The sequence below is a fragment of the Antrostomus carolinensis genome, unplaced genomic scaffold (genome assembly GCF_000700745.2).
Source record: "Antrostomus carolinensis isolate BGI_N321 unplaced genomic scaffold, ASM70074v2 scaffold49613, whole genome shotgun sequence".
In the NCBI taxonomy this organism is placed as follows: domain Eukaryota; kingdom Metazoa; phylum Chordata; class Aves; order Caprimulgiformes; family Caprimulgidae; genus Antrostomus; species Antrostomus carolinensis.
Genome location: NW_010308251.1, coordinates 1 through 12,758, shown reverse-complemented (window position 1 = coordinate 12,758; position 12,758 = coordinate 1). Strand labels below are relative to the sequence as shown.

Genomic DNA, 12,758 nt, shown 5'->3' with positions numbered 1-12,758 from the left:
ATGTAATATTTATTCAGCTGCATTCAGCTTTTGTACTTTTATTCACAGTGTTTAGCAGATCCAATGAAAACGATTAGGCTCAGTTAGAAATTTCTAAAAAGAATAATCAATTCAATGAAAAACTTACCGTCCATCTCTCTGAGCAGCTCCACCATCTGTTATTGTTTTTACAAAAATACCTAGTTTTTCCAGTCCCTGATCAGCACCAACTCCCATTCCAATAATACTGATGCCCAGACCACTGTCACCTAAGGGATTCAAAAATCTAACATTAGCCACATGACACAACACAACACTCAGCAGCAGTGTGGTCCTTCAAAGTGTTCCAGGTCCTTCCACATAAAGGATATGAAAACCCACTTAAAAAAAACAACCAAACAACCAACCAAACCCAAACATATTTTCTATCTAGATACTACTTAAAGCATTTTTGTTCTGAAGTTATGACTTGTATGTATTTTTGTGCAGATCTGTCACTTGGTAATGTAGCTTTTGTAACTTCAATTAAGTATGACAATTTGCACTTAGTAGATGCCTGTCCATTTAACACTCTCTAAATTCACTAGCCACAAATGAAAGCCTGAACATAGTTTCAAAAATGCAAGACCTGAATTCAGGGAAAATACAGTTTAAAATTGTTTTATCCTTGGTGTGCATAGTATCTTGCAAATATTCAAGGTCTGATTTGCACCTTTTTCAATTTCCACAGGAAACACTTCCATTTTTTCCACCCTTTTCTCAAGTTCATACTCAGCTGAGGCTGCCACAGGATCAACTTCTTCATTACGTCTATCATAGTCTTCATTTGAGTAAGTACTGAAAACCTAAGAAAGGTAACAGAAAACTTTTTTTAGTGCTTTCCCACCTCCTTCCAACCATGATATAATTGAAAGAAAAACCAGTAAGGAAACTAAAGTGGTACTTTTAGAGATCCCATTTTCCAAACAACCATCAATTTAATAAATACTGCTGCTATAAGACAGTTTCCAACTTGCACAGAAGTAACATTTTAGTAATTTCAAAACAATTTCTTAAACACTTTTTGCGTTGTAAATCCACCAAATAGTTAAATCAGTCACATCAGTCATCTCCTCTTTCATATAGTGTGACTTTTTTTCTTTTAGGACTACATTCCCCCAAATCCTTCTTCCTCTTCTCTTCCCTCCCCCCATACCATCTGCCAATTGCAGTGCTTCAAACAGATGTAGTTTTCTGATTTTGCATGGGAATCACGCAGTTTCCCAGGAAAAGGAAATGCCTTCTTACATACACTACTATTTTTAGAAATCACTTCAGCTGAATTTCTGAATTGTTAAAAATAAAAGATAAACAAACAATACGAATTAAGACAAATCAAGAAAGGAAGAATGAGCTCCATGTAACAGGGTTAATTTTACTCAACAGCATGTTCATTAATTGTATTTAAATTCATAAGTTAGAAAAAAAAAATCAAAAGAAAAAAAATAACACACCACCCCCATTTAAGTGAAATCAAAGTTTATTTGCTTAAGTTTTTGCAGGCACTGTTTTATTCAACATCACTGTAATACAGAAGACAGTTATGGACTGCAGCTGCAGCAGCCATCTCCCTAATCAAGAACATATAGTGCTGACACAAAGGTAATAATTTACATGTCCTACTAAGTTTTTGCAGCTTTTGCATTTTCCCACTAAGACTACCTAGACAGGTTAACTGTAATCATGTAAATAGGACAGAATTAACTGTAATTAGCTGTAATTAACATTTTCCCAGTGAATTTACATCTGCTAGTATATGGTGTTAGCTCTGCACAGCAGTAGCCTCACACACAGGAAAACAGTTATTGAAACAGATTACCAAAAAGCAACTAATATAACTCAGTATTTCCCACAGGGAGCTTAATGCTTCACCTCCAGACCACAGCTGGAGGACAGTTTCACAAATTCTTTGCCAAATCCCGCAAAATAGCTACTCCAGAAATATGGCATGGCCATACAGGAGTCCAGTAAGTAAGCAAGACTAGATCCACCTGGCTGAAAGGGAAGGAAGAAACTCGCTCTCAGAAACCTTATGTTTCCCCCAATAAAATAACCTTCCTGAAAAGCTGTTCTTCCTAAGTCTTGCATAAAGGTCAATAAACTCCTTTGGACTAATATGCAGACACCAGAAAGATCACAAGGGTTGCACTTACAGCATATGTCTTCCATAAACTTTACAGAAAAATCTGCAAAATATACAAAGAAAACCATCCAAATGATCTTAAGTATCCTTAGTCTATCACTACCAGAAAAAAAGGTGACCAAGTTATTTAATTTAATCTTCCCCCTCCACCCCCCCTAAATCAGTAAACAGGATATGAAGCAGAAGCATTTCATGAAGCACCATTCTCCTTTTGGAACATGACCAGTCTAGTTTGGTTCCTTTCCATCCCAAAAGAAAACCCGATCTCTCTAAAAATATAGTCAAGTTATAATAGATGAATTTTAAACTAATAATAAAAAGGAAGTTCATGAGTGGACAAGTGATAACTTGTTAACGAGAATACTTGAGTTCTTGAGAACAAATTAAATACTGGGGCATGAAAGAAAATCAAGTTTGCTTTTTTACAAGTGTACATATGATCGAGTATTAATAATACAGCTAAAATGTTAAAGATCACTAACTACCAAACGGCTGAATGAGCAAACTGCCAACAGTTCATTTTGGAGACACTGACAACTGTATTTTCTTGATTCTTTATAACTCAGTTGTCTAACTCACAAAGCAGAGGATGAGGCAAGCAGTCACTATCTACTGAAGATTTATACTAGCAAGGGGATGACCAGTTCCTTATACAACCACTTATAAAGCGCTGGAAATTTGGGGGAAGCAAAGTTGCACCATCATAACAGTATTACATACGCTTCAAGCCTTAGGCTGCCAGCACTAAAATACCTCTGGAATTTCTAAAAATTACTCAATATTTTTCCAACTTGAAAGTAACAGCATTGTACTTTAGAGTCTTATGGTATTTGCCCATTTTGACACAAAATTGACCATAGGAATTAATCATCTACTGCGAGTGGATCATAACATTTAAAATTAGTGTTGGCTTAGATTCCAGTGATGTTTATAATTGTCATTCATAAAATAATAGCACAAAAATATCTATGCAAATGAAGACTACTAATATTGATGCACACTAGGTTTTTAAGAAAAACCTATCTGAAATCAATTCTGACTAATCCACTAAGAGAAAGAACTCATACTTTTAAAGTTACAGATAGCAAGTGTGTAAGAACACTTAGGCGATATTTTAAAAACCAAAACCTCACAATTAAGACGAGATAGACTAGTTCAAAATAGTAAGAAGCCCCTCCTTGATGTCAGAGAAATAATTTTGAGGAAATACATGTATTTCAAAGAATAGAGGAAAAGCAAAACTGATCTACAACCAGAAGCCAAACACTGCAGTAACAAAAAGAAAAGCAAGAGCACACTAAGAAAACTATGGCCAAAGAGTCAAGGGCAAAAGACAGAAATTTTTATTGTGTACATGCTGAATCATAACGTGGTATTAATCTTTTACGAGACGGAAACAATAAAGCTGTTCATACTAATACAGAAAATAGAGAACTGCTCAGCAAGCTGTTCTTGCCAAGCAGCAAAAGCAACATTAAACACTGTTAAAATGTGGATAATACGTAATATAAGTTACAAGTTACACAGTTTACAAGATTGATGAGAAAGCTAAACACAGTTCATCCCTGTACTGTGTCTGGCAGGGTTTAGTCACTGAATCAAACGCGTTAGGGACAAAAGAAATTCTAATCTTACTATTTAGAAGCCACTGCTAGCCAGAGATCGTAAAATTATTACTGTGCAAGTGATATTTTTAAAAGATATGCTTTAGCAAACACAAGTTATTGTCTCAATGTAGGAGAAACCAGATGAATTTTACTGTAGAAGTCACGTGAATTTTACAAGACTTTTACCGTAGCGTGTTATATATCCAGAAGGTTAAACTAACATTAATAACTTCTGGATCCTGTCAAGCTAATAAATGATGAAAAACCCCATTATCTGAAAAAATAATTTCTTTTTACACTCAAGATGTCTCTTCTTCAGAATGAATAAAAATAATTCAGATCAAAAAAAGTTCTTACAGAGGGATTAATTTTTAAGGATTATTTTAATTAAATTGATAACATACCTAACAAGAAATTTTCAAATATATACTTAGTCCTTGGACAGTAAATATATTTATTTGGAGACAGAACAAACTGCATTCTTCATATCAGGAGAATGAATCACTTCAAATGGCAAATGGAGGAAAGCTCCTTTTGCCTCCTTCTATGAAGATGCTAGTATCAACATAATTGAGATCAGTACTCCAAGAAAACCAACACAGCCTACTGTCTAGAAGATCCTACTGTTCAGTTCCTGTTACCATACAGAATCAAAAATCTCCATTATATCATCTAAGTGCTATCACGGAAAAAAGCATTATCACAGGAAACCAACAATGACTTCACTTAATTTAAACTCTTAGCAGCACATAAAAAGCTCTACTTAAGAACTATGTTAGTTCTAGCACAGTGTTAAAGGGTGAACACTAATTTACCATGTGTTTGCACGAAACTGCTGTGGAGTCATAAAACACAGTCCAAAGACCTCCACTCCCATATTAATTTCTAGTAGATTTGTTTGGGCCTGATCAAAAGCAGAACATTACAAAAGCAAATAAACAGTAAGATTAAGAAATCAGTAACTGCCCAGAAGGGCTTCCAACTAATTGGAACAGAAGCAATAACAACATCACTTCAGATTTCTCATATAACACTGAAGTATTTGCTGGAAAGCCCCACAACACCTGCACAGGCAGTTAAAGTAACACTTAACAGCTGAGAGAGGCACCCAAGTGTCACTGACACCCCTGCCAGGCACCACACCTGGCAATGGCTACACCAGTTGGTTCACCTTTCTTCTGAAACACAACTCTTACTTTGAGCACGCGAGTTTACTGACATTCAATAAAGCCAAACATCCAAAACACAAGGTATGGCTCAGGGAAAATTATCTAATCATGAACAGTTTCAGCTTTTCCAATTGATCACCTTTGCAGTGCCTAGCAAAACGTGAAGTGCCCAGGCAAATACGACTAATTGTTTGAAACAGCAGCACTGAAGTAGGACTGAAGTATAGTGTACACTTTACTCTTACAATCTCCCTCTTCAGTTAAAGTAGACATCTTGTTACCACTACCCACTCTTCCCTCTGTTTCTGAAACACGGTTAATATTTTATTACCGCTACTTGTAATATTTTAAATGAAAAGTGACTATACCTGATTTAAGTAAATTCACGCTATCAAATCCTTTAATCAGCAAACAGATACACCTTGCTTACTTTTTAAAAAAACAATTATATTTTTACATTTCTTCAAAAAGTATTCAGAATGTTTGGTAACTGCTAAACAGGTTAATACTATAAGCCATTACACTTAACGTAGCATTTTCTGTTACCAAACAGGTGGAGAGGCAGGCTGCACACACTTACGTACTTCATCCTGTAGGTCTGTGTACTTAATCAACTAAGTCAGTTTACGTAAAGGCATAAGTGCAACCTTGCTTCAGATCTGCAGTACAGAACATTTCATACAGATACTTTAATCATAAATAAACCAGTTTGTACCAGTCTCACTATTCTCTACTTAATTCTCAATAAAACCAGTAAAATTTCTTCTCTAGTTCTGTATTTCACTGCAGTAGCGAAGGCACTGGAGCTAGCTCAAGAGCAAAAAAGACAACATGGTATCTGCTACCTCCTCCCAAAGATTTTCACTCTCAGGTATTTCATTTTTAAATCCCAGTGAAAGAAACACTGAAGACAGAGAAAAGCATCTCATTCAGGTTCACTGCACTGATTTTATTTAATTTCAAACATTCAGAGCAGACAACGCATGCTCTCCCTCCATGGAAGCGGAGCTCTGCTGTGACCTGGCTGTAACTCCACCACCATCTCAGCTGAGGTGGCACTGCCTTCTGACTAAGTTAACATCCCTGTTTTTAACATCTCATCCTGTTAAGTTAACCAGGAGGAAATGTCACATTCTCAGATGCAGGTAGAATATAAGAGGGTTAATTTTTGTGAAAAGTCACTGAAAAGTACCATGGAGACTTTGAGACAAAAATATGAAGAAAAGTTGTTATGATGCTAAGTGACAAACATTGTAATGTTGATGCCAGTGATAAACAAAGCTTTGGAACAACTAAAGTCTATGAGTTACAACAAAAAAATTGTTACTGCAAAAGATCCCAAACAAAGCATGATGGAAATACACCTACATTATTTGTATCAAGAAAAAAAGCAGATGATTTCCCACATATAAGTGAATTCTGTTTACACCTACTCTCAAATCAAATTTCTATTTTCCTAGATCAACCTACATCCTTATCACATACAATTTCTTAATGTCACAGTATTTTACTGAAGTGCTTGACCAATGGCTGACAAAAAAAATCGACCATTTATGCAGTCATCAAGTCTCTAACTACCAAAGAAACTCCAAGGTTTGGCTAACTTTAATCATTTGGTGTCTTTTGTACACCTTCCTGTGTATGACATTGTAAGTATAGAAGTTAACAGTCCAAAAATCAGTGGATGCACAAAGCTGAAGCACTACTCTGCAACATTTTGTTAAAACAGTGTTCAGGAGACTACTCATTGACCTAGAAAAATTGTGCCTCTCCTAGAAGTGGTAAGCATTTACAGACATTGTGTTATATAGGAAATCTAATTCAAGTATATCTTCATTTACTGCTTCATGAACTTCCACAGTAAGCAACTCTGTACTAAAAAGATTGAAGAGTATGCCAACCTGAACAAGATTACTGTTTGCGTCTCAGCTATACATAAACCAGCTCTATTCTGATGTGCAAGACAAATGGCAATACTATGAAGGATTTCCGTATTCTCTCAGATACTTGGCTGCTTAGGACAACACAAAAGCTATGAAACTGCTTTCATTTTCCTTATTTAAAAAGTTTAAACTTCTGCTCAACTGGGACAAATAGAAAAGTAAAGCCTTTATGAAGGTTTTGTTTTTTTTTTTTTTAACTGTGTTCCTGACTTAACAATCTTAAAAGAAAGTATTATTCACAAAAAGCTGGGAACAGACACTCCCATGCAACATAAACTGGATAACACTGCTAATTAAACAGACTTACGGAAGCAAATAGCAGTTGTATTATCTTTTCAGTTTACCTGAGCTATAGAATTTCTAAGGATCATAAATCATTGCAGAAGTTAGTCATAGTGTTATTAAAGGTTTCGAGGACAAAGTTTGACACAGAGGTAAAATGATCTAAAGAGGTCAATTTGGAAACAGGCATTTGTTTTCCCAATGGAAAGTTTCAAAATTACAAATGTCAAACAGCTCTCAGTCATTACATTTATGTTAATTAAAACCTTTCAAGGTAATCACATAATTGAAAGTGAGTTTAATCTCTACATTACAAAAACAAAGTGAAAGACAAAGGGATGACAGCACAGTAACCTGACATTACTTGCACTGTCTGTAATGCTGATTGTTTACACAGTTTCTTCAGAAAACTTCAAGACAGACAAATTCCGTTCCCTTGCAAATACCTTGGACAGCTGAGTGTGCTTTACATTCCTTACTGGCTTCATATGTGGCAACAAGAGAGTAAAAATAGCTCATGTACCATAACACAAACCCAGACTGTGAAGTTCTGTTAACTGTACAGTATCACTCTCTTCACTACTGTAGGAAAAGCAAGCCACTGGGACATAATATTCCTTAAGGTCTGCAGAGATCAAACAGCAGCAGGACTTAAAGAGTCAGGTCACCCACAGCAAGTAAGAAATCTTACCACACGTCATTTATCAGCAGCTTCTACAGAATTTAAACATTTATTTTTTAAAAGTCTAATCTATGCTTATTTTAACGAGCACAGGGCAACACAAAATCATGGAGTATTTGCAATAATTACGTTCCATCTTTCCTGAAATTATCAGATCAAATTATGTTCTTAAGCCCTGCTACAGATGTCAACAATTATGGATCTCTATCATGGGTCAGATGCAGAGCTAACAGTGTTAGCTAACTTATACATCTCCTGGGAACTCCACAGCCTCCTTTTACTCAAAAGCCTTGCCAATTTTACAACTGACTAGAAACTTCGAAACAGATATATTAATCAAGTTCTCTTTGCCACTGCAGCATAAATACTGTTTGTAGGGTGCCTGTGTGTAAGCTATATCCATTACCTACACCCACATCCAACTTCCCTTTTGGGTTAATCAACGGTCAGGTCTCCGTCACTACAGAACCTCGATGGCCTGAAAACCTGCTTTTTCTTGCCCAAACACCTCTGAATGTTTTGAATTCTCCAGCTCTATCAGACACCTGCTAAACAGCAACTGCAAAAGACAGAGATGGTTTCCACATAATCACTAGAAAGATGCAGAAGGAAAACAGCTAGAACACCAAGGCTAGCCTGGCCTCTCTCAGGAGTGTCTTAAAAGGAGGAAAAACACAGACCACCTCCTCTAGCAGCTACAGATGTCTGAAATGGCACTCCATTTCATTCAAGCTTGTTAGTCTAAATAAAGCTGAAAAAAGAAGCTACTAGGATATATTTCTTACTATGGCACTGTTCTAAGCTGTGGTAGGGACCAGGAATAATCTTTTGCTACCACTCAGGATTTTTTTTCTTTTCCAATTTAAGATGCACTAAAATCCATGCACAACATCAAACAAGAAAGATTTCCTTCTCTGAGGTAAAAGTGGGATTTTCTAAAGAGTTAACGAAATATTAAAGGTACACTACTAAAAAAGATTTTGGGAAAGTGCAAAAAAAGTAGTAATTCTTTACAGAGCACAAAAGCCCAAAACCATATACCAGGACTCATTCCCACTAAGTATCATAGAAACATGAAACAAAAAGGCAGACAAAAGGAAAGAAATCATTGCTTAGGTATGAGGAACAGATGGGAAACAGCTATGGAAAACGACATACAGAAAGAGATCCCTATACTCATTATAGGAAAGATGTGGTCAAGTTTCGCTGAAAAGAGCAAGCAAGTATCACAAGCTTCCATTTTAGGGCCCTAAAAATAAAGTTCACTGACCATACTGCTATTAAGTACAATTTATTCTGCCAATCCAAGTGGGGCACTATGGCAAGAACTATGTTGTTTTTAATGGAAAACTGCTAAGAGTTGCAAGTAACCATTCACCTTTCGGCTGTATAATTGATAATCTGGTACAAGTTGGTTCCTGTGGCTTTCAGAGAAGCAGCTGTATTTGAACAGTGCTACTTACTAAAAAGTGAGTTTTGTCTACATGAGAGCTTCCATCACAGCTGGCACAGAGATTTCTACTAATGCTTTCAACTACGTCTGGCATAGACATAACAGAGAAGGCAGGAAAAGTATGTTACAGTGACTGCTTCAGTAGGATTTAATCAATGATCAGTTAAACCCTGCCTCCAGCAGGAAACCAGCAGTCACTCACCGAACACACATTTACAGTAGACTCTAACAGCACTCTCCTCAGACACTCAACGCACAAAAGTGGTGGGAAATGGACTGATGGCCCTCCGGCTCCCTCACAACCCTCACTGGACCCATTATGCAGTTTCCAATAGTGGCACTGTCCCCTTCAGTGCTCCAGGTCACCACTAAAGCAGCATCAACTACAAGAAAGCCATATAAAGTCAGCCTGTCTGTGGAGAGACTATAAAAACCCACATGCAACAAAACCTGTATTTTGCCAAACCCAAAACATTTTATGGGGTACAGCACTAGCGTGTGTTTAGCAAGCTGGGAAATTACAGCTCTCCACTGCAGGAAGTACAGGAGTCAACAGAACTTTTACATCTCTCTGATCAGTAAAAGTGAGTCCTGACTCTGTACGAACAAAGTGTAGAAACTGTTTATTAAAGATGGTATTTTTCATTCATGTAATAGTAGAAGAATAGAAGTATGTTTGAGAAAGCCTGGACAGTTTCCCATTCCATCCTGGTCCACATCTCCCAATTCTCCTCCCAAACTTTAAGAGGGACTAGAATAACTTAAGTCTGCAATGAGACCATGGATAAACATGGTCTGAGTTGTGGAATGACTTATTTTGTGGGTATTTTTGGTGAGGGAAGATCAGACACCTAAATCTTTTTAATTTGTTAGTGTTCTAACTTACACTACTCCTCATCACTCAGTCTGCCCTGTAACTTCTACTTCTGCAACTTCAAAAATCCAAAATGCTCATATTAACACTCTTCACAGCTTCTTCACCAAGCCAATATAAAAAAACCCCAAACAATATGTATGTTTATTATTAGGGAATTCTAAAATTTTAAATAACAGGAACCAGTCATTTGATATTTTCTTAGTAAGTTCTGATAACAAGTCTGAAGTTGAATCTGAAAGTTTGCTACGGATTTTTTTATTGTTTTGGTTTTTTGTGAACTTTTGTACAAAAAGTAAAACTGAAAAAATCCTTCCTAATGCAATGCCTCAATTTTAAACAAAGGCAGGCAAGTATTAAAGGTCATGTGTTTGTATCTGTTCCTAAAACTTTTAGTGTTCCTGTAAGTAAAATCTCATGTGTTTCACTGTGCTATCTTATGAAGCTGCTGTGATTCTGAAATAATTTATGACTATTTTATAAATATCTTTATAAAAAGTTGTAACTTCTTTCTTGTTCGGTTTTGAAGAAAAGCCATGAACTTACACTTTTTAAAGGATTTTTAGAGCTTTGAAAAAAGCACCACAAAAATGTGTTTCCTGGTTTTTCTGACTGCAAAACAATAAGAAAATAACAAAAATTCAAATGCACTTACCTTGATAGGAGCTGTTGAGAACTTCACTTTTCGGTCTGGCTCAGGATCTTCCTCTTCAGAAAGTCCAGGAAACTCCTCATATTCACTGTCATACATATACTCCTCCTCTTCTCCCTCCATAATTTCTCTGCCTTCAGGCCCTTGGTTTTCTGGCTCTGTAACCCTGTCATCATCAAAAGCTGCATTCTCTATTCCAAAAGCACTGAAGTTCTCACTCTGCTTTTCCACCACTTGCTCCTCTTCTTCAGTATCCCCTTCCTGCTCTAGAACATCCTGAACTCGCATAACTGGACCATCTTTAAAAGACATCCCATCTCCTTCTTCTTCCTGACCGGTCTTGCTGCTTTCCATAAGCTCTTCTACCACCTTCAAGGAGTAGTCGCTTCCCTTCCCTCCCTGTACTTCATGTCTGAGTGGCTGATCCTCTTGAATAATGTGATCTTTCTCCAAACCTTCTTTTTCATGCCCTGAGGTTTCATCTTGTGCAACCAGCTCTGCGCAAGTCCCCTCCGTGGGAGAAACCCGGTAGAGAACACCATCTGATCTCCGCTGAGCCTCCTGACCAGGCATACTGCCCGTATCCCACAAGCTTTTCTCAAGTACCAGTTGCTCTCTTTTGTTGTTTCCAAGTGCCTCGCTCAGCTCATCTCCGAGGATCACAGGCACTTTGGTGGACACAGCCTTCTCTGGACATCCTTCAGCAACAGCAGAAGTGTTGTCGCCTCTTAAAGGGTCCTGATTCAGAGGAATATCATTTTTGGAAACTTCTTTGGATTCCTCAGTATCACTGTCACCCAGAAAGCTTTCCAGCCTCCTAGAAATGGGACCTGCATTCAGGAAGGAGGATTTGGAACCACTATTAGGATGCTGCTGCTTCAACTCCTCATTACCCTGATTTTCAGCTTTCTCCAGCGCAATTGGAAGACTTGCTTCTGTATTAAAACTGAAGTGGTCCACCACATTGCTGCAATCAGAAGATGAACTGCGTCTCCTCTTATCCTCACTTCTTTCACCTTTGCCAGGAGAGTACCTGTCCACTGAGCTCCGCTGTTTTATATTTCTCTCAAATAGCTTTCTGGTCTCTGAAAATTTCTCTGCCAGGGCAACTTTGTCCAAGTCTGCCTCATCATTGCTACGGATGACCTTGTCAGCAGCAGAGTGCACAGACAATGAATCCACAGGACTGCCACAGGGGCTGGTACTTGTATTAAGAAGATTATTTTTTTGGACAATGAGGAAAGATGGGCTACCTGGAGAAGGTCCGTACTCTGCTGCTGTGGCCCGGCTGATGAGTTTGGTCTCAGCGGGTGGACTGCTTTCATAAGAGGGTGTGGAAGATGAGCCTCCCATTTGCAGAAACATATTTTTGATCTTGTGTACTCTGTTGCCGTAAGTGGCAGCTCTGCCTCGACTGTGTGGGTCATTTCCCGCTCCATTGGAGGAGGTGCTCAGCTTCTGATGCAAGCTTGTTTTGTTGGAAGTGTTTTCAGGATTGTTTACGCCATCAAAAGAGCATTTGATAGCATGGAAATCAGATTTATAGGCATTTCGGTGTGGAGAAGCACTTCTTAAATTCCTTTCCCCTTTGCCGTCTGTTTTCATCATTGTCAGAGAGAAAGCTTCCTTGACTCCTGAAGAAGAATGGGTAGGATGACTCCCAGGCACAAAGCTTGCACCCTCCAACACCAAGCAGAACAGATTCCAGAGAAGATCCAAAAAGCAGCCTTTCACTCGGCCAGCCTCCCCAGTCGCACTGAAATGGTGCGCAGGGGAGCAGACACGGAGAGGAAGAAATCACAGCGCGTAGGTGGCCACATCGCGTATCCCCGGTGCGGACCGCGGCAGCCGGAAAGCCATCTGCGGAGAGACAGAGTTTTCGTTAGCTCGGGGCCTCGCCCGCGTGTGACACGGATCCGAAACTCGGGCTGGGAA

General features: G+C 38.1%; 1 protein-coding gene across 1 annotated transcript in view; it reads right to left on the bottom strand.

Moving 5' to 3' along the window:
* LOC104523196 (neurabin-1) overlaps window positions 1-12,431 on the bottom strand; it is a 37,463-nt gene extending 25,032 nt beyond the window's left edge. Inside the window, exons 1-3 of the mRNA XM_010165697.2 lie at window positions 10,827-12,431; window positions 692-824; window positions 128-248 (exon numbers count right to left, since the gene is read on the bottom strand). Of these exons, the coding sequence (XP_010163999.1) occupies window positions 128-248; window positions 692-824; window positions 10,827-12,431 (1,859 nt within the window). The remainder of the gene's footprint in view (window positions 1-127; window positions 249-691; window positions 825-10,826) is intronic.
* Between the last annotated feature and the right edge of the window lie 327 nt (window positions 12,432-12,758).